Source organism: Branchiostoma lanceolatum, chromosome 15 (genome assembly GCF_035083965.1).
Source record: "Branchiostoma lanceolatum isolate klBraLanc5 chromosome 15, klBraLanc5.hap2, whole genome shotgun sequence".
Classification (NCBI taxonomy): domain Eukaryota; kingdom Metazoa; phylum Chordata; class Leptocardii; order Amphioxiformes; family Branchiostomatidae; genus Branchiostoma; species Branchiostoma lanceolatum.
The window spans coordinates 16,861,770-16,883,973 of record NC_089736.1 but is presented as its reverse complement, the minus strand read 5'-3'; the positions used below and the strand labels follow the sequence as shown (position 1 = coordinate 16,883,973).

The 22,204-nt window shown below is 41.3% G+C and overlaps 1 protein-coding gene across 1 annotated transcript; it reads left to right on the top strand.

The window, feature by feature from the left end:
* Positions 1-3,199: 3,199 nt before the first annotated feature.
* Positions 3,200-21,031, top strand: LOC136421171 (integumentary mucin A.1-like). Its single transcript, XM_066408330.1, has 4 exons — positions 3,200-3,295; positions 5,542-5,579; positions 17,374-17,544; positions 19,581-21,031. The coding sequence occupies exons 1-4, from the start codon at positions 3,204-3,206 to the stop codon at positions 20,315-20,317; spliced, it is 1,038 nt and encodes a 345-aa protein (XP_066264427.1). The 5' UTR covers positions 3,200-3,203; the 3' UTR covers positions 20,318-21,031.
* The last annotated feature ends 1,173 nt before the right edge of the window (positions 21,032-22,204 follow it).

The window sequence follows — 22,204 nt, the reverse complement described above, 5'->3', positions numbered from 1 at the left end:
TTTCATTGTTGCTATAGTGCATGCAAAAAACACCTTCAATCATTTCAAGGCCTTTCACTGAGTAAGTCACTGTGCTTCAGTGGTTTTGGGTGTGGTCGCCTTGCATTTCGAAGGTCTCGGGTTCGAACCCTGTCCGGGTTATACCAAATTTAATTAAACACAGAATATATGTCATTCATGGGGTCATTTGTTCTTGTTCATTTGCTGACTTATCTTATGGTTAAGTTCCTAATTTGGTTGGTATTTCCCAGGTATACTTTTAGGTTGATAAGATTAAAACGCAGAAAAAGTCTTGACAATCAGTTAATGAGCTTTACCCGACAAACATATATCTTTGGCCGAATACTTGGAATTGTAACAAAGCACCAGTCCTTCCAATTCCGATCCAAGTATCACACTGACCAATCGATAGCTTAAAAACTCACCTTCGAATCAGTCATGACCCGACAAATGGCTTTGTAAGCTGTCTTTACGACTTAATCGGACAAAATAAACTCGCAATTCAGATGCTGGAAGGTGTCAGCTCTCAAAAGATAATTTCAGATTGACAATCTATGGCTCATGGAAGTGATAGAAAGTATCTGCTATTTAACGTTTAAAAAAATAGTTCCTACTAATTTTCTTTAAACGTTTAATCGCGGATACTGACTAGCTAAGACCACGTGACACAACACTTATGTCATACTGCCATGTAAATACAATAGGATTCATCATTTTTATGCTCTGATGATACCATATTTAAGTCAAAAATTTTGTACAGTGTAGAATAGAGCAAAAAGTGTATGACTTAAAAATCTTTTTATGATTTGATCACATTTGGTCATCTCGGGTATAACTAAAATGACAGGTTCTGGACAGACAGTTAAGTTGCGGAATAGACGGGCAAACTTCAGTCTGAGACGTTTTCATTGAGAGGGTCAGCCTGACAGTTTCAGTGACCCACACATAACCCTGTAGAAGGGTTGTCCTATGTCTGTGTCGACCTGTGCTACAGGTAGTGGTACAATCATCAGAAGTGACGATCTGGTCTGACACTGGCCCTGATTTCCTTTTTATTGGCACGCTTTGCAAGCCAAAGAATGACATGAACATATGAATTTTTTACCTCTTGTATCCGTTTCTGATGGCTTTAAGCTTACATCGCGATCCTACGACTGAGTTGCTGCTGCGGTCCACACAGAGGTCTACAATCCCCCGCTGCAAATCATTATCTTTAGAACTCCTAAATGTATGGACTGTCCAAGTTTTAAATCCAATAAAATCTACGAAGGCATATGGCTCATTTGAAAGATCCCCTTGAAATACTTTGAAATCTGTAGTATTCAACTTTAAATAGCAAGTTCAGCTAACTTTGAACAAAGAACGTTAAATAATTATTTCATTAACAATGCTGTCAAACCGGCTACTAACAAAACATATGTTAGCTTTTATAAACTTTAAGGCTGTTGCCATAGCAATCTTCGCTGCAAAATAATTGCTATTCTCCTGTATTGCGCCTTAGTACCTGACCCCTCACGTATTTGGCATCTCAAGTATTTGGCGTCACACCTGAGTTCTAACTTAGTTATCGTGCAACAGCAGAGCTTGTGTTTTTCGTGGTACATGAGATCGTCAACGTTACCTGGAAAAGAGTATTTACGACCATCTTGACTAAATTTCCGCGAACTCCTATCTCCAGTATCCCTGACCTTTAAAGCTCGTCAACCGTCTAATGCCACACAAGGAAACGATCTGTGTGAAATCTAGATCGGTATCTGTCAACTAATTCTAGCTCTGATATTTCAAACAGGAGGGATATATTCGATTCGTTTTAAGTCATGATGTCCTTTTGAAGCAGTATGTTGGTAATTTCTGACAGTTTTCTGCGTCCTTGTATGCACACGTGTATCTGGTAGGTACAGTGTTTACGTGAACCTATCATTACCTCCATTATAGGTCCGCCATATTGCTGCCCAACTACTGTAAATGCGGAAATGTTCGCGGAGATTTTATGTTCGCGGGTTTCGCGGTAAGCTCTTCGCCCCGAACATAAACCACCTCAATTTTTTCCCTCCTACCCCCTTGTCTACAATTGTCTTAAACGCAAACTGAACGCTTCATTTTCTCCCTTCCGCGTAATTAAATCCAGGCGAACATTAATGCATTTACAGTATTGTACGTTAGTTGTGTGGGGATTCTTTACCCAAGTGTTAAACAACACAGCATAACAACATATCCACAGAAGAACAGAAGACCGAGAAAAAGTACCTCAGCCTACTAAAAGTAGAACTCGGCAGGTGCTCTGAACGTTCAATAAGAAGTCGAAGTACCAAAAGTGCATTTGAGTCTTTAAATAGGTTTGTCGTTTGCCCTGAATGACCCCAACTTTTCCCCCATGATTACTTGATTAACGTACCTTACCAGGAGTAGACCGAACTAGGTGCGGGCCACTGCAGTTTGCAGTAATCTTTCTGTTCCAACTATCGCGAGAGATCACGTGAACAGAATGGTCGGCCATCAAGGTCTAAAAAAGTCACTTCAGACAGCACCTTAAAGCCTGACAAAATTGTGTGTAAGGAGACACGTAATTGTTGTCTTTATGGAAACGTTTTGGATTTAGTTGGCGAACAACTATGTTTTGGGGGCAATGTTGTTAGTATGAAATTTGCAAACCAATGCCGTTAGGGAGTGGAATTAACTGTGGCGTCGACAAATATTGTGAAAAACCGGTTGTTTGAATAGGTCGGATGACATTGTTTTGATAGAGCCTGAAGCTATAAGGGGCAGAGCTCAAATTGTTGACCTTAGTGTCTGTTTGAAACGTTGTAAGTCTGTATTCTACTGAATTCCCCAGGTGACCCTTTAATTTCTGATTAATTAGATTATACAACCTCAGCCTATGGCTTAACACAATGTGCCTGACAAGGCCTGACAAAAGTTAGGACACAGAAAGCATGTCATGGGCGATAAGAAAAATTCGTCTAGTTATGTGTTCTTGTATACTTCTTTTTACCAACTGGCCTTCTTATCGTGCTTATCGCCTCTCATTTATGCCTGAAATATTCACGATGAAGGGAGTGTGTATACGTATAGGGAATACATGGGTAGGGTCTGCACGGGTTTCGTGAGTGTCATATTTACCAAACTACGTTACTTATTCAATATCTGAATGGAATCGTTTGTTTGTCAATTCACTGTTTAAACTTATTTCCACAGTGTTGACAATGTGGCTGGATTCACAGTGCTGGAAGGGACGTATTGCCGTCTGCCTGCTTGTTTTTGCTCTATCGATCAGATGCAGCATTGCTTTAAGTGGGTGAGTACCCCTCCAAAAAAAGACTGGGTTGACCTTAGCGAACATCCTAAGACGATATTCGTTTCCAAGGAAGAAGGTCTTGCGTATACTTAATGCCGCACTCTTAAACATAAGCGAAAATAGTTACATCATATGGTGGCAGCTTAAATTGAAAGCTTCGTATAGGGTTGTGAGTAGTGGTGTGGATCTAAACCCGAGTTTAGGTTTAGGTTCGGACTTGAGTCCAGAGGTTTAGGTTCAGGTCCGGACTTGAAAGTCCGGACCTGAACAATAATTTTGGAATATTTTTTCGTGTTACATGTAAAATTGCATATTGGCAGATATTTTACACGTAATTTTAAAACTATATATACGGAGTTACAAGAATATTCGTCAAACAATGACTTAGGTAGAAGGTAGAGAAACATACCTCCAAATTTTCGACGTCTAGTCAGTACGTCTTGTTCACGGAATGACCTAGTCTCGCGAGAACACGAGACTAGGCCGAGACTTGTGAAGATCGTCCTGCTTCCCCCGCCTCCTTGCGGAGTAGGAGGCGGGGGAAGCAGGACGATCTTCACAAGTCTCGGCCTAGTCTCGTGTTCTCGCGAGACTAGGTCATTCCGTGAACAAGACGTACTGACTAGACGTCGAAAATTTGGAGGTATGTTTCTCTACCTTCTACCTAAGTCATTGTTTGACGAATATTCTTGTAACTTGATTATATACGTGACTAATGAACCTCTTCAACGATATATATACGGAATTATATACAGTCAGTAATTAACACAAAAGTTCAGTTATAAACACAAAGACAGCAATGTTTTAATATTTTTCTAGTGCAAATTTCACGATTTAAGGAAGGTTTAAGATGGTTTAAAACAAAAAGGAGTGTATGAGTGAGAGAATATTTTTTCAAGTCCGGACTTGTTTCCAGACGTTTAGGTTTTTTTGGACTTGAACCTAAACGTTTTACAAGTCCGGAACCGGTCCGGCCGGACCGATCCGCACCACTAGTTGTGAGGATGAAAAAAATTAACTAGGAGAAAATGTGATCAAAGAAAGACGTCGACCAATCAGAAGTCCCCATTTCATATCGGTTAGTACGTCATAATAGTGCCACAACTTGTGAAAAATGAATCTCAAGTGGTCATCAAACGACCTGAGCAACCGTTCCGTTATGTAGGGGGAGACTATATTTGGTTGAAATTTGTATAATGTTAACTTTATCTGTTGCATTGAATTTTTACCATCTTAAAGTAAACCAAATCTAGACGTGAAGACATAAGAAAATAAAATACATCATTTTTGTGCAAGTCAAATCTAAACGGAAGGGAAGAAAACAGCATTCTTGACACCCCTGATGGAAATGGAACCGCCCACAGCCTTATGTGGTCAGAAGTCATAACATTTACCAATAACAAAAAACGTCCAGCAGAAAGAAATGATATGAATAGAGTGGATTTGAAAAAGACTTTACATGCCATGTTTGAAATGTTATGAAATATCAATATTGTCTGCTTAGATTTTGGTTTCGAAATAAAATCTGTAATCTTCTGTACTAAAAGGACAACTGTAAATTTTTAAAGACATCTCTCATAAATTGGACAAATGTATTTATATGTACATTGTATAGTATTCAGGGATGCGTCACACAGTAAGTGGTTTTATGTCTCAGTTTGGATAGTCAATATGATAACTTCCTATTCCCCGGTTTATATGGTGTCAGAAGGCCTGGTCCTTTGCTATACCCTTGCCTTGCAATACTTAAGATCCACCCGCAACTTTCTTAATAGGTCGACTTGGCGGCAGACTTTCTCTCTCCAATAATTGTGGTCTTGTGCCACTACTGCCATTTCCTCAAGTGAATTTAATCCAAGAAGTTTCTTCCCATAAGTTCGCAGTGTTCGTCTAAGAGTGACCTTAGGTCGTCCTCTCGTCGTGTACCTTTAGGTGTCCAAGTCACAATCATGGCGGTGTTCGTAGTTCTGTGTTCTGGTAATCTCCATATATGCCCCGCGTAAATAAATCTTCATTCTATTACAGTTACACTGAGATGATGGACTTTTAGTTGTTGCATAAATTCTTATTTGTTTACATTTCTTCGCGTTTCTCACTCGGTGATTTCCTTCGATGATTATAGCAAAGACCAGGCCTTACGACACCGTATACACCTCGGGGCGGGTTATTAACCCTTAATTAATGCATGAGTCGGGAAAACATGCCACAAGACGGTCTGATGAATATCATGCTGAATTTTTTTGCAGCGGCTGTAACGATGGCTATTATTCACCGAGATGTGACCGTGAGTAATTTCTCTTTACTCGTCCAGAATCAGTTAGAATCTCTCGTTAAGAAGTAGGCAAACGTGTTTTCACCTAGGAATTGGCTTGGGAAATAGCAAAGGCTTTGCACTGTGAAGTAGTAAATCTAAGTATACGACGCAGTGTAAAATCTTGATATTTAGATCGTGTGTAGCTTTCTTGGCTGGTACAAGTAGCAAATGCAGCTTTTATTTACTGTGATCACCAATTACCATTGGAATGTTGATGGCTACTAAAAATTGCAGTTTGCTAGTGATTTAATAGGCTAGCATGCCTCTAACTCATTAAATCACTAGTAAGGGAATCTTTGAATCCCTTTCCAGTTATTCAATGGCCTAGCATATCTCTAACTCATTAAATTACTAGTAAGAGAATCTTAAAATCTCTTACTAGTGATTTAATGAGCTAACATAACTTCAACTCATTAAGTCACTGATAAGAACATCTTTGGACGTTTAACTAGTGATTTAATGAGCTAACATGCCTCCAACTTATCAAATCACTAGTAAGATATTATCTAAATCTCTTATTAGTGATTTAATGGCCTAGCATATCTCTTACTAATTAAATCACTAGTAAGAGAATCTAGTGATTTAATGAGCTAATATGCCCCTAACTCATAGAATCACTAGTGAGAGAATCTTTAAATCCCTCACTAGTGATTTAATGTGCTAAGCCCTGTACGGTTTGGCCAGTTCAAAGTATTACACGATCGTCGTTGAACGGACCAGATTAAATTTTACCACACAGCCCTGGGCTGCCATATGTACCATTATACCACTCATGTGTTACCATTGTTACGCAGAGGAGGCCCAAACGTGTATATCGCAAAAGTCTTGGAATATGCTATCGATACGGTAGAGTATTACTAAGGAACCACTACGCTGCTACTCAAAGCATAATCTGAACAAGCGCGACTACACTGTTTACATTACCGTTCATCCCTTTTTTCACTGGTAAGTAATGGAAAGAGGACGTTTGGAGGCGGTTTATCTCGGTTTTTGAACTTCTTTTCTTTTTATGTCTCCCGATCGAGGGCGCCACATTGTTGCCTTCTTTTTCTAAAATCTCACACTGGCGAACAAAGAACGTTTAGACAAAACGTTGTTTTATTCTACAGTGTTGCCGAATCGGGTACTAACAAAACATCGGCTATCTTCTACAAACTTTAAGGCTGTTGCCATAGTAATCTTTGCTGCTAAATGATTTCTATCCCCCTGCATTGCGCAGCCTCAGCACCTGACCTCTCACGAATTTGGCAGCTCAACGATTAGGCGTCACACATGTCTACTAACAATGCGGACCCATAGTTATATTGCAACAGTAGAGCTAATTTTTATTGTGTACTTCAGATCGACAACAGTACCTGGAGAGGAGTAATTATGACCATCTCGATGCGTCTCAATATATATAGCAAAAGCCAAATTTCCGCCAACTCCAATCTCTACTACCTTTGACCCTTGATGTTCGTCGCACAATGAAATGGTCTGTGTAAAATCTAAATCAGTCCTGTCAACGATTTCTAGCGCAAATATTAAAGACAGGAGGTATATCTGTATCTGTATCTATATAGCCGGTATAACCGCCATTCGGCGTAACACACCAGCTTCGCAGGCACGCGGCGCGGCAGCAGCTGATTATATTACACCGAACGACCTGTCACGTCTAACCTTCGCATATCTAACTGCATGCATTGTTTAAAGCTATCTAATGAGGATGCTTCCACTGTACTTGGTTGTAACGAGTTCCACTCTACGATCGTTCTAGGAAAATACGAATTTTTAAACACATCAATCCTAGGTTGAAAAGTCTGATACTTAAAGGCATGGCTATTTCTTGTCCTTTTCTGAGCTGGTATTAGATACTTATTAGTTGGTACGTCCACCAATTTATTAGTCATTTTGTACATCATGCATAGTCTGGACATTTTCCTTCTCTCCTCGAGTGACATCCACTGCAGATCTGTTTTCATTTTGGTGACACTAGCACCCCTGACGTAGTTGTTCGTGCAGAATCTGGCTGCTTGGTTCTGTACCCTCTCCAATTTATCTTTGTCTTTCTTAGTATATGGATCCCATACTGTTGCTGCGTATTCTAAGTTTGGTCTTACGAGTGATGTGTACGCAAGTGATTTTACCTTCAATGGGCATGCCTACAAATTACGTTTGATCACTCCTAACGTCTGTTTAGCCTTGTTTGTTATGTTGTTGACATGGGCACCCCACTTAAGGTCGGTTGTTAATGTAACACCCAGGTATGGGTGTTTTTTGTTGTTGCTAAAGTCTTACCACAAAACTGGTAGCTAGTTACATGTGGGGTCCTTTTGCTTGTTATGTGCATAATGTAGCATTTTTCGGGATTAAACTGCATGAGCCATTTGCTTTGCCATTCCTCGAGTGCGGTCAGATCTTTTTGCAGAAGTTGTGAATCATTATGTGTGGACAGTTCTACATATAACAGACAGTCATCGGCGAATAACCTCACATTTGAATCAAGCTGATCTGGCAAATCGTTTATGTACAAAAGGAAGAGCAATGGTCCCAGGACGGTTCCTTGTGGAACTCCCGACGCTACTCTAACCGGGGCTGAGGCCTTCCCTTCTACCACTACCGTCTGCTCCCTGTTGGTCAGGAAAGCCTTCAGCCAATTCAGTGTAGTACCTTGAATTCCATAGTACTCCAGTTTTGAAATAAGTCTGTTATGGGGGACTTTGTCAAAGGCTCTGGTGAAGTCGAGTATTGCTAAGTCCACCTGTCGTTTATTGTTCAGTGCACCAGCCATGTCGTGAGCTGTTAGTATCAGCTGTGTTTCTGTGGATCGCTTGGCTCTGAATCCATTTCTGATAATCCGTCAATATACTGTGACTCTCAAGGTGCTTCATGACATGGCTGTGAATAATGTGTTCAAGCAATTTGCTGCATATACAGGTCAGTGAAACAGGTCTGTAGTTACTTGGGACCGCTCTATCTCCCTTTTTAAAAATGGCGCATATGTTTGCATCTCTCTAGTCTTTGGGGCTTTCTCCTGTGTCTAAGGAATGTTGGAAAATACTGGTCAACACAGGTGCAATTTCACTAGCCGTCATTTTGAGGAACCAAGGTGGTATTTGGTCTGGTCCGGATGCTTTAGAGGGATTGAGACCATGAAGCATTTTTTCGACACCATCAGTGGAAATTTTAATATGCTCCATGGGATGGGTACATGGCTGTCCAAGTGACGGCATATCTGAGGTGTCTTCTTCTGTGAACACACTTTTGAACTGTGAGCTGAGTGCTTCTGCTTTTTTCTCGCTGTCACTGATAATGGTATTTCCCACCTCTAGAGGGGCTACTCCGACAAGGTCTCTCCTTAATCCTTTTATGTACGACCAGAATGTTTTGGGTTTGTCAGTTATAGCTTCCCCCAGTATGTCTGCCACATATTTTGAGTGTGCTACTTTTATGCTCTTTTGGACCCCCTTTTTAACTCTCTTGTATTTGTTCCAGTCTTCTTCCTGTCCTGTTCTCTTAGCTTTGTTGTAAAGGCGTTGCTTCTTGCGACAATGCCTTCTTAAGTTTCTATTGAACCAGGGCAGGTTAAATCTGCTTGATGTTATTTTACTAGGTACATGCTTATTCATTGTGTGTTTCATTTTGTCTTTGAAGTCTGTCCACTTCTGTGTCACAGACATGTCCTTGCATCTTTTGTCAAAGTTCTCTGCATAGTCTGTAAGATCTTCCTTGATAGCCGGTTCATCAGCTTTCGTACGAATGTACACTTTTCTCTTTGGTTTCCTGTTCTGTTTGGGTGCCAGGTTAACGTCCACCAGGACCATGTCGTGGTCACTTATTCCTGGGACTACTGTGGTTTTGTCAATTATGTTGGGGTTATTAACTAAAACGAGGTCCAAGAGATTACCATTTCTAGTTGGTTCTTGAACTGTTTGGAATAACCCATGGTTATCCACTAAATGCAGTAGCTTCTCTGCCTGCCCAGTGTGGTTCTTAGTGTTATCTGTTACGCTGGTATCCCAATTTATACCAGGAGTGTTGAAATCTCCGAGGATGATCACATTGTCAGAGTTAATCTTGGCTCCCATTTTATCTATAGACCTATCAAGTTCATCTAGACTATTGCCCTGGTCAGATGGAGGTCTGTAGTATGTACCAATCATTAGCGGTTTCCTTCCTGCAAGTTGAGTTTGTGTCCAAAGAATCTCACAATCTGTGTCTAGATCAGGTCTGTGAGTGACAATCAAATCATCCCTGTTGGTCTGGAATACACCACCTCCAGGGCCGTTTTGCCTGTCTTTGCGGTGTGCTATGTAGTTGTCAGGGAATATTTCACTGCTTGCTATGTCTCGATTGAGCCATGACTCTGTGCCTGCTACTATGTCTGGTTTGTAAGTGTCAATGACAGTCGCCAGTTCAGCTGTTTTGTTTTGAACACTCTGGCAGTTTACCAGCAGAAGTTTCCATTTGTTCCTTGTCCTCTTTTCTTTGTAACCATGATCTCTCATGTGGGTATTGCCCTGATTTGATCTAAGTGGAGTGGATGTGGCCATTGGGGTGTCATCTGGCAAACTTGAGCTAGAGCTCAGTGTATCAAATGAATTTACGGAATGGAAACTATCATCGGTGATGTCGAACATGGCTAATGCAAAGTTGGGTACACCGCAGTCACAGCATATCCATGAGTATGATCTGTGCGTTTCTAATACTGTGTATACCTGAGAACATAGCCCAATGCAGTCTTTATGATACCATCTATTACATTCATCACAGCAAATAGCCGCATGGGTATTCTGAACAGCCTTGTTGCAGTTCCCACAGGGGCATTTTGGTGGTCTTGGCCCTGGATTCACCTCAACATCCCCACTTAGAAGCAGTATGATCATTATCTGCGACAATTTTGTACTATCATTGTGCATCAGTAACTTATTGCGGCTGAAATAAGTCCCATTTATCCCACTGTGCTTAATCATAAAAGCAAACGTGGCCCAGTCAGAGGTACAATCAATTCTGAAAGTACATGTGACATGTCCTTCATTTATCTCCTGTTTAGTGTTTGGCTGAGATCCTGGTTTGGCTTTGCTAAACATTAGGCAAAGGGCCAGTAATATGCATGTGTAGTGGAGTTCCATTTTGTTACTACGCAGCGGGACCCGGTCATCACTTTCCTGCTAGCTCCCAGTCACCGCTCCTGTTCTTAACCAGCGGGATCCAATCGCCGCTCCTGTTGGTAACCAGCAGGACCCAGTCACTGCTCCTGTTCTTAACCAGCGGGCTCCCAGTCACCGCTCCTGTTAATATCCAGCGGGATCCAATCACCGCTTTCCTTTATCCAGCGGGACCCAGTCACCGCCCTGTTAGTAACCAGCAGGACCCAGTCACTGCTCCTGTTCTTAACCAGCGGGCTCCCAGTCACCGCTCCTGTTAATATCCAGCGGGACCCAGTCACCGCTTTGTTTCTTACACAGAATTACTACAAGTGTTACAGTGTTACAAATGTAAGGTGATCAGTCGAGGTTGTTAGTGAATTCAAATACAGGTTTTGCAAACTTAAATCTGTAAATTATGCGGTTAGGTTTCCGCCATGATGTCCTTTGAAGCAGTAAGATAGTAATTTCCGGCAATTTTCTGCGCCCTTGTATGCACACGTGTGTCTGGTAGGCACAGTGTCTACATGAACCTATGATTACCCCCATTCAAGGTAAGCCCTATATCAGCCCAGTTACTGTAAATACAAAAATGTTCGCGGTGGTTTTGTGTTTGCGGGTTCGCGGTAAGCTCTTCGCCGCGAACCTAAAACCACGTCAATTGTTTTGCCTTCCTACCCCCTTATCTATTATGGTCTCGAACGCGAACTTAAATCACAGCGAACACTCTATTTTCTCCCTACCGCAAAATCAAAACCAGGCGAACTTAAATGGATATACAGTATAGTACGTTGGTAGTGTACATTATAGCATAACAACATATCCACAGAAGAACAGAAGAACGAGAGAAAGTAATTCTACCAAAAGTAGAGCTCGGCAGTTGCTACGAACGTTCGATACGAATTCGAAATACCAAACATGCCACTGAATATATAAATGAGTTTGTTGCTTTTCCTGAATGCCTCCTAGCCCCAGTATTACGTGCTTTCCAGGGGTAGAATGAATGAGGTGCAGGTCACTGCAGGCGGCCGTAGTCGTTTTGTCCCAACTATCGCGAGAGATCACGAGAACAGCGTGAGGGTTAGGCATCAAGGCCTTTAAAAAATGGTCAAAACCTGCTACACGTGTGCAAGAAGAAAAGTTATTGTTGTCATTAAGGGGATGTTTTGGATTTAGTTGACGAACTATGTTTTGGGGGCAATGGTGTTAGTATGAAATTAATAAACAAATACCAATAGGGAATGGATTTTGCTGTGGCGTCGGAAAAATAGTTTGAAAAACAGGTTGTTTGAATTGGTCGAAAGACAGCGTAACTAAATTGTTTAAAGGAGTCCTAAACTCCAGAAGAGGGGTTATTTTCCGAAAGATGATAATTTTAGAAAGTAAAAATGAATAATTCTTGCAGTAAACGATAAAATACCCACAAGTCCCATGCGCATCAAAAATCATTTAGTATTCTACTGAATACCCCAGTTGACCCTCTTTTTTCTTATTGATTAAATTAAACAACCTCAGCCTATGGCTTAATGCAATGTACCTGACAAAGCCTGACAAAACTAAGGCTTCAGAAAGCATGTCAGGAGCGACAAGAAAAACTCGTCTTGTTATGTATTCATTACATCTTTTTAACAACTGGCCTTATTATCGTGATTATCGCCCCTCATCTATGCCAAAAATATTCACGATGAAGGGAGTGTGTATACGTATAGGGTATACATGGGTAGGGTCTGTTCGGGTTTAGTGGGTATCGTATTGTTTTAAAAAACACACCTTGTGTAATTCACCACATGCGGAATCCTGTAAAATATGTATTCATTGATACATAATTAAGTAGAAAATAACACCCCCTTCTGGAGTTTAAGACACAACCTAAGACACAACTACTACTGTACAAAGAATGCAAATGTACCCACTATGCTGTTGTGAAATTGCATTCAATATTAAGTGACAAGGCTTTAGTTTTTAATCAGGGAAGATATGTGCTAAACAGTCGAGGAGCCGCGAATATGGAAACTAGCTTTATAGCATTTACCTGATGAAGCAACTAAACATGATCTGCAGGCGAACAGGAATAAGAAACATGTAAACAAACAACAAAACTGGGTGGATCTACATGTCTCACCTAGTTTGTAGTCAGCCCAGGGGCATGTCCCACTTAAAAAGTAGGCCCAACAATTGAGATCACCAAACTACGTTACTCATTTAATATCATACCTACTGCTATTGTGAAGCTTAGCTTAAATCAATGGGCATCAAGGTCCTGAACAAATTGACAGAGCCCGGCTTTGGGCATATAGGCCGCGTTTTTCTCGGCTTTTCGTCGCTGGCGAAGACGATTGGATTAGTCCAAGTTGGCTGCATGACTATTCTGTATTTGTGTAGCTTGCATAATCGCCCTTTGGCGTTACATACCAGCTTCACGGGCACGGCACGCTTCAGCAGCTGATTAAATTACACAGAACGACCTGTCATACCTAACCTTTGTACATCTAACCGTAGACGTTGTTTATAGCTATCTATAGTCAGGGTGCCCCCTACTATAGTGGCGGCCACCATTTTTACTTTACGGTATTTCCACGAAATAAGGACGTTTTGAACACATCAATCCTAATGTGATACCTTTAGGGCATGAAAATATATATTTTTAGATTGTTTAAGATAATACGTAGTTAAACTTTGACAAATGTATTAGTCATCTTGCAAGTTCTTTAATTAGTACTTATGATGGCCAATTGTGGTTTTACATCTTTTCCGCATTTCCTGTAAGTTTATATTGCCACGAACTTCTCACCCTTCTCAAAAAGCAATGCTTTGTCAATAGTATAAACGTTAGAATATGAATGAATCATTAGCTTGTTTTATGTCTTGAAATATATACTCATGTCATCGGGGACATTGTGTTTTTGTTTAGATTTTGTCGTGCAATTATTGCAGACAACAAGCAAAATAACACCCATAGAGTTACAAGCGGGTAGGCTCGTTCGGATCCCGGAATTTCCTGCTGGGGTATGAAAGTATAAAATAGGTCGGCATTCCGTATCCAAATTCCTCATCCCCCCCCCCCAAGCACCACCACCTCCATGAACCGTGTGGCGCAACGGCAGTGTGTTCCGCTCAGAACCAAGTGGTCCCGGGTTCGAATCCTGCAGTGTCATCGATCTTGTGCCCTTAGGAAAGGCACTTTACACGACTTTCCCAACATGCCAGAATGGTCGTCATCAAGACCTTGGGCATTAAAGGCAAGAAGGTAGTATAATTTTCCAAAATTGATCTTTGACACACGTTGATCTTTGACACAGTCGACCAACATTATACGAAATAGACCGAAACGGATGTGCCAATAACCAACGTTGAAGTAAACATGGGTATCTATCTTGGTTCTAATATCAATGTCCCACTTAGGTCAAAGAAGGCACTTAACTGACTTGATACCCCGCATATATCAGGGAGGTACTCAATCTGTCTTAACTGTAATACGGGTGTCAATTGTGGCTGTATAAAGTGCCTAACACATTCACAAGGTGATATGAGCGTCCAAAATATGTTTTGCACAATAATAGGCACATTCCAGATATGCTGGCTTAAGCCCAGGTTACACATAGCCGAACATGGCTCCCGAACGCTAGCCGACTCGGGTCGGCGGTAGTTCGGGAGCAGTCTGACCAGAATTAGGCCACGCCTGTATTTGGCACCTAACATGCGCCGAATCTGCCCCGACCATCTCCTAACCAATACACGGATACCCCCAACCAAGCCCCGAATGCTTCCTAACCTACACCCAACCATCCCGACCTTTAGCCAAATCTCTCCTGACTAATTCCCAACCAGTTGCTAACCCTCTCACGAATTGAAATTGACACAATCAGCGACTTTCAAAAGAGGGTTCATTTTCAGTTTTAATCAAAATAGTCCACTCTTCTATGTTGTTAACATTACCAAGACATCGAATTTGGATCAAAGATAGCTTAAATAAGACTTTTAGCTTTCTTCTCTGTTTTAGGTCGTGGTCGGGGCTGATTCGCCCACGTTCTGGTAGTAGTCAGTTTAGTTGGGAATGAGTTAGCCGAAATTTATCTACGGCCTAGGGGTGAGTTATTGGTAGGTTGGAAACTAGTTTGGTGTAAGTCAGCAGTGGTTATAGCGTGGTTAAGATTTAAACTTTACTGCTGGCTTACTCCCGAACACCAGCCGAACACTAGCCGAATACTAACCGACCGTGCCGAACACCAGCCGAACACCAGCCAACCGAATCCAGAACCTCCGTCCAGAGCCGAATGTTTTGAAATTTTCAAAACATTCGGCTGGCGCACCCGAACACCAGCCGACTCAGCCGAACGCCAGCCGACTCAGCCGAACACCGGCCGACCTAGCTGCCGAATCACTCCCGAATCACTCTAACCATGATCGAAGGAGAGTCGGGAGGCCATGTTCGGCTATGTGTAACCTGGGCTTGACAGCAGATGTCATGAAGATCTTCTTTGAAAACACTCATATCTTTTTGCATGAGGGTAGAATACAATTATGAATTTAGTCTACTTTGTAGGGCGTTGATAAACTGCAAGAATTCTGGTAAAGATGATGTTGTACAGAAACGGTGGTGAACAGGCACCCCGAAGTCAGTGTGCTGATCAGTCACTGCCCACTGGCCATGTGTTGTTTGGAGGATCACAGTTTTTGGCGACGCCTCAGGGGCGGATGCATTTATAACAATACTACGAATACTTTAAAGGAATTTCAGAAATTGCACGAATGCATTCAATAGCAGGTAATCAATAACTAGATAACAAGCAGAAAAGGTCGTGACTTTTAATATTGGCAGTAACTGCACATTTACAAGATCAACGATCCACACAAATGCCGATACCTTTATTTCAACAAGATACACGGCAGGCATACGTTTGTCACATCTAAACCGTGCAGAACGGTACAAAGAGAACGCTCTATATATGTACTTAATAACTTTGCTGTACGTCTATAGCAATGAATTCTGGCGAGATATTCAAGCACAGACATGTTCTTTGTAATACAGTTTTTTCTTAACAAATCGATTTCATTGTAATTTATAACAAAGGGATTCTGGAAGTATAGATTGATTACGAAGCTTGATTACATTGATCCCCGCACATGTTGCTAAGGTGATGGACTGTACGGAATTCTAAAGCTGCTGTGGCTTTTAATCCGCTTGCCGTGCAAGTTCAACCCTTCCTTGTGACTGTTGTCTTTGTTGTCATGCGGAGCTGAAAAAAACAATGTAGAACATATTAATTACACCTTAATACGTGTTGACGTCGGCAGCCCCGATCACCTTTTTCCATGACAACGATAATCAACATGTAAACATGTCAAAATCTCTATCATTTTAGATGATTGAAATGCCAAATGCCCCCTACAAAATGTACAATATTAAACCGGAACACCATAGATCACCCTCCCCTTACTCCAACCCAATCATGATCATGAGTTTCGTCTGTTTTTTTAATTAAGTACGTGGACAAAAAAAGTACTTAGGCACTGGAAGGTCCGTTTTTCAACCAACCATCTCAATCCAGAATGAGTAAAAAACTATGTTTACTACATGGCCTTTTTATGATGGAAACTGAAACTTTACAATCAAAAACTTTGCAGAGGAGACAATTAGTTGAGGGGACTTATATCACTTGTTTTGTCTCCCCTCCAATCATTGTACCGGTGGAGTCAAACAAAAGAAATGAATTTAAATAGCAGGTAACAGACCATGGTTTCCCAGCAAACTGTTTACTAGACAGCCTACATTTAACTTGACAAGTGGTCCGGTTTTGTTGCTTCATCCTTCCTGCACCCTCATATTTTTCTTATCTCGTAACTCCTAAATAAGCAAGATGATGAATTACTCTAAACATTAGCGGTTTCATTCATATGCAACTATTGGTTGTCAGAATGTGTTAGGGATTAAGATTAATTGCTTTGTATGATATTTGGAGGAAAATGGAAAATAACATAGGCTTGTTTTATACTTTCTAAAATTGCCTTGTTTAACTCTACACAGGAAAGCATTTCTAATTCAATGGCTAGACAATTCCTTTATACTGGATACTTAGAAAATCCTTTTGTGTGTCAGAAGTTTCTCATTGTAGACGGCGTAAGCACCAACTCAAATCAATATCTCAGAAACTTTAAATGAAAATAAGGACACATTCATACTATAGGTTACTGAAATGCGCTCTCTCCTCAGATGGAGAAAACTGACGTCACGAATGTTTCAGACAGGAGTGAACATAAAGGCACACTGATACATTCATATTACTTAAATATACCAAATCGTTTTGCTCCAGGAGAGGGCAAATAAGATACACCACACTCTGTTGTCGCGGGGTAGGATCAAAGGGGCGTACAGATTGTGGTCCAATTTCCAAAGGTAGCCCAAACATCATATGAAACAGATGACGGGTTTGCCACGACTAAACCTTTCTTGTTTCACAGACATGAATATCAGATAAATCTTCTTTATCAACCAGCAAAAAGAAGAATTTGCCATTGCCTTAATTCTCATTAAACACTTCTAAGTGTGTTTCAGCACGCATTAAAAAGTGAAAAGAAGGAATTACTGACATATCAACTAGTCTGTAGATTTTCTCCTTGACCTTATTTTTACATTCCAGGTGTACAATGTCCGACAATCCCAGCACCAGAGAACGGTGCCGTGACTGGCGGTACCTTTTACCAGAACGAGGTCCAGTTTACCTGTAACCATGGATACCAGCTGATAGGAGATTCCATCCGGACGTGTCAGGCTGACGGAACATGGACTGGGACAGACCCGACATGCATAGGTAACTACGATGACATAAGCTACAGTAGCGAGTAGAAGAGTTTGGTAATACTTGTGGATTGCTTCATCGTGCTTGCGTTTCGCGTTTTAGTAGTTAAATGTACTAGGTAAATATAGTCCCATAGCCTTTTGAGATCGTAGGGGCAGTGGGTTGTTGTCCACTGTGTCTAGGAGATGGTATTGAAAGGCGGAGCCAGACCCTTTCCTTCCACCGCCTTTACCTCCCCAACCGAAGCCAGGTATTCATTTTGGAGACGCCTCAGGGGCGAGCTTAATAGTGTATTGTGTACAGTTTGCACGAATTCTAGGATTTGTACATGGATGTGTCCACTGGTATGTTTTAAATAATAATGCTCAGAACTCAATGAAATTCAATGGTGGAAAGATGTTCATCCGGGCCCCCTGGGGCATTTTTCCTAGAAAACTAAGGGAGCCAGTCACAGATGCCGGTCGGATGTACAGTAGTTCAGTGGTATGTAGGCCGACTTCATTGCATAATTGATCACTTTTCATTGGACGCTTAGTAGAAAAACACACATTTTCTTTTTACCCAGAAAGACAGGAATATCACTATACTATCAAAAAAAGAAATAACACTCACATCACGCCGGTCGATCGCTATGGTAAAGTCCGAATCACTAAGGGAGTATCGAGTTACCGGAGACCTCCGCCTGCTCCCCTGAGGCGATGCCGGACAGCCCGTGAATCTGTCAAATTGTCATGAATAGTTTTAAAAAAACCTCTCCTTCAAATGAAATGACATTTGTGTTGCGTATGTCATCGTTACAATTACTGTAGAAATACCCGGCTGACTTCAGGCTGGAGCCTGATGAATCTCACATTTAGAACGGGAATATCAAAACCATACAAGTGATTTTAATAGGCTCCATAATTCTCTTTTGCAGTTTAGAGAACGTAACCGTAAAATGCAACTTTTTGTCTTACGATTTTTTATATTTTGAATTAAAAATATCTTTAAGATCTGGGAAAAGGTGAAAAAGTGCATGTTTTTACCTTTCAAGAACAATTTATCAACAGTGCCTGCATTTCAAAAAAATCCCTGAGACTGAAACCTTGGGGAAACCATTGGCTTCATTTTAGGCAGTCAATGAGGTTAATTGGACGGTTTTTGGGCCCGATCCAAATATGGTGTTTGCACACATTTCATACCGCACGGATAGGGGGAGGGGGTAACTAAAACCGGTGTAAACAATCCTTGAAATGTTCCACTTCACAAACAATGGCGTCAGTAGCTTCTCTACATGCTGATTATTAACCACAACAAAATGGCAGCATAGATGTATTGTCCAGAAAATTGAATGTATGTGTGTAAAATACTGTTTTTGTTCTGATGTGAGGCACTCAGGAAGAAAGGGCATGCCGGCAGAGATTTTCAGTGGATACTTGCTTATGACCTGAGGTGACCCCGAATCAAATGCGCGTTCTGTTCGATTGTACGTCCATCATGTCTGATCGAACGTGATAGAATATAATTCGAATTCGAAAAAAAGTCTGCGACTTTTGAGGTCTAATTTGACCACCGTGCATTCTAGAAAACCACTACAGGAGGCTACATTCCAACGGGTACTGGGTAACAAAGCAAGGGGGTGAGGAAAGATCCCCCCTAAATGATACACTGGGGGGATGTGATGTTGAAATTGATTGATTGCTCCCTTTGGAATTGAGAGCAAGGTGTATACCCACTGCACTGGGGCCAGCCTATGCTTTAGGGCTGTATACTAGAGGAGAAGCAACTCTTCAGATCATATGGTTTTTCCAACACTTACAGGGGCCTGTCTCTTAGCAATCACCATACAGTGCTCGCCACAGTCTGATGCCAAATAGCCACTTTTCAATAGAAAGTTGTTGTTTTTTTGCATTTGGCAACGCCTCAGTAATGGTATATAATGGTATGTATAATGTGTGCAGTTTGCAAGAATTCTAGGAATTGTCTAGGAATTTGAAAGTCTAGGAAACGATAACTTACACTTTTTAGTGGGATATAGCCTAAAAAGTGAATTATACAATGCGTTACAGTGGAACCACTTGTATATACACAACCTACAACACAAGGGTCCACGCTGTTACCATCTACTGTGATGCCATCTACTGAGGCTACCGGCGGTACCATACTTGCAACTATACAAGACACAACACAAGTGTCGACTTTGATACCATCTACTGAAGCTACAAGCGGGATGGCACTTACAACTAAACAAGACCAAATAAAAGTGTTGACAATGATACCAACTACTGAAGCTATTGACTGGACGACGCTTATAACTACGAAACAGAAAACACACCAGTCTACGATAGAACTAACTACTAAACATGCTAGCGGGACGGCACTTGTAACAACACTACCTACAACACAAGAGTCGATGGTGATACCAACCTCTGAAGCTACCAAAAGGATGGCACTTGAAACTACGCAAAACACAACAAAGCAGTCGACGGCGTTATCAACTACTAAACATCTCAGCGGTACGACACACGCAACTACACAACCTACAACACAAGAGTCAACGCTAATACAAACTACGAAAACTACAAGCAGGACGACACTTGTCCCTATGAAACATACAACAAAACAGTCAACGATAGAACAAACTACTGCACCTCCCGGTGGGATGAAAATTGCAACTACACAACCTACAACACAGGATTCGACGGTAATACAAACTACTAAACTTACCAACAGGACGACACCTGTAACAACACAACATACAAAACAAGAGTCGACGGTAATACCTGCTAATGAACCTACAAGATAGACGACACTTGCAATTACAACAGTTGCAGAAACCACCCGCGGGACAACAATGAAACAAACAACTCAACAGTCGACGATAGAACCGACTACTGAATATGCAATTAAGACGTCACTTACACAAATTACACAATATACCACAAAACATTCAACAGTGATACCAACTAATGAACATATCAGAAAGACAACACGTGTAACTACATACACAAGGCACAACACAAGAGTCAACGGCACTGCCAATTAATGAAGCAACCATCAAGACAACAGTTGTAACTACGCTACACACAACAAACGGGCCAACGATAATACCAACTAAAGAATCTACAAGCAGGATGGCACTTTTAACTACTCAACACACAACAGAGGAACCGACGACAGATTTAGCTACGCATTACACGTCAAGAAAACAGTCGACGTTGATATCAACTTATGAACCTAGTAGTGGGACGACACTTAAAACTACGCAACACACCACATCAGAGCCAACAACCGTGATACCAACTAAGGAGCCTGAGAGCAAGACAACACGTGAAACTACGCAGCACACTACACAAGAGCCGACGATAATACCTACTAGAGAATCTACCAGCAAGACAAAACTTGTGACTACGCTACACACAACAAACGGGCCAACGATAATACCAACTAAAGAATCTACAAGCAGGATGGCACTTTTAACTACTCAACACACAACAGAGGAACCGACGACAGATTTAGCTACACAATACAAACCAAAACAGACGACGGTGATATCAACTAATGAACCTAGTAGTGGGACGACACTTGTAACTACGAAACACACTACACTAGAGCCAACACTGGTGCCTACTACTGAACCCAACAGCAAAACGTCGACTGTTTCTTCGCAGCCCACACCAAATAAGTCGACGATAATATCGACCAATGAACCTACAAGCGGGACGACAAGTCTAAAAACACAACCTACATCACGAGGATCCACGCTTTTACCTACTACTAAACCAGCCAGTGGGACAACAATTGTAACAACACAGCCTACAACACAAGCGTCGACAGTAATGTTAACACAGGAACCTTCCAGCAAGAGAACACGACATGTAACCTCGAAAGTACTTACCAATGAATCTACAAGCAAAATCATACTCTTGACTACGCAATACACAACACAAGGGCTGACGGTAATGCCAACAAAGGATGCTACCAGCAAAGCAACGTCGTCACCAACAGCCTCTTTATCCACACTGATGACAACTGACAAATCTACTCTAAAAACCACACAGAAAACGTCGTTTCCAACAACCTCTTTAACTACACGAAAGACAACCGACCAATCTACTCTAAATACCATAGCGCAAACGTCGTTTCCAACAACCTCTTTAACTACACGAAAGACAACCGACCAATCTACTCTAAATACCATAGCGCAAACGTCGTTTCCAACAACCTCTTTAACGACACAAAAGACAACTACTAAATCTACTCTAAATACCATAGGGAAAACGTGGTTTCCAACAAACTCTTTAACTACACAAAAGGCAACAGACAAATCTACTCTTAAAACAAAAGAGAAAACGTCGTTTCCAATAACCCCTTCTACTACGCAGAGCTCAACCGACCAGTCTACTCTTCAGACTACCGAGAAAATCTCTTTTCCAACCACATCTTTTAGTACACAAAGGTCAGCCGGCCAATCTACTCTAAAAATTACAGGGACAACGTCATTTCCAGCAACCTCTTCAAGTACACAAAAGGCAACTGACAAATCTACTCTAGATACCATAAGGAAAACGTCGTATCCAACAACCTCTTTAACTACACAAAAGACAACAGACCAATCTACTTTAAAAAGAACAGAGAAAACGTCGTTTCCAACAATATCTTCAACTAAACGAAAGACAACCAACCAATCTAC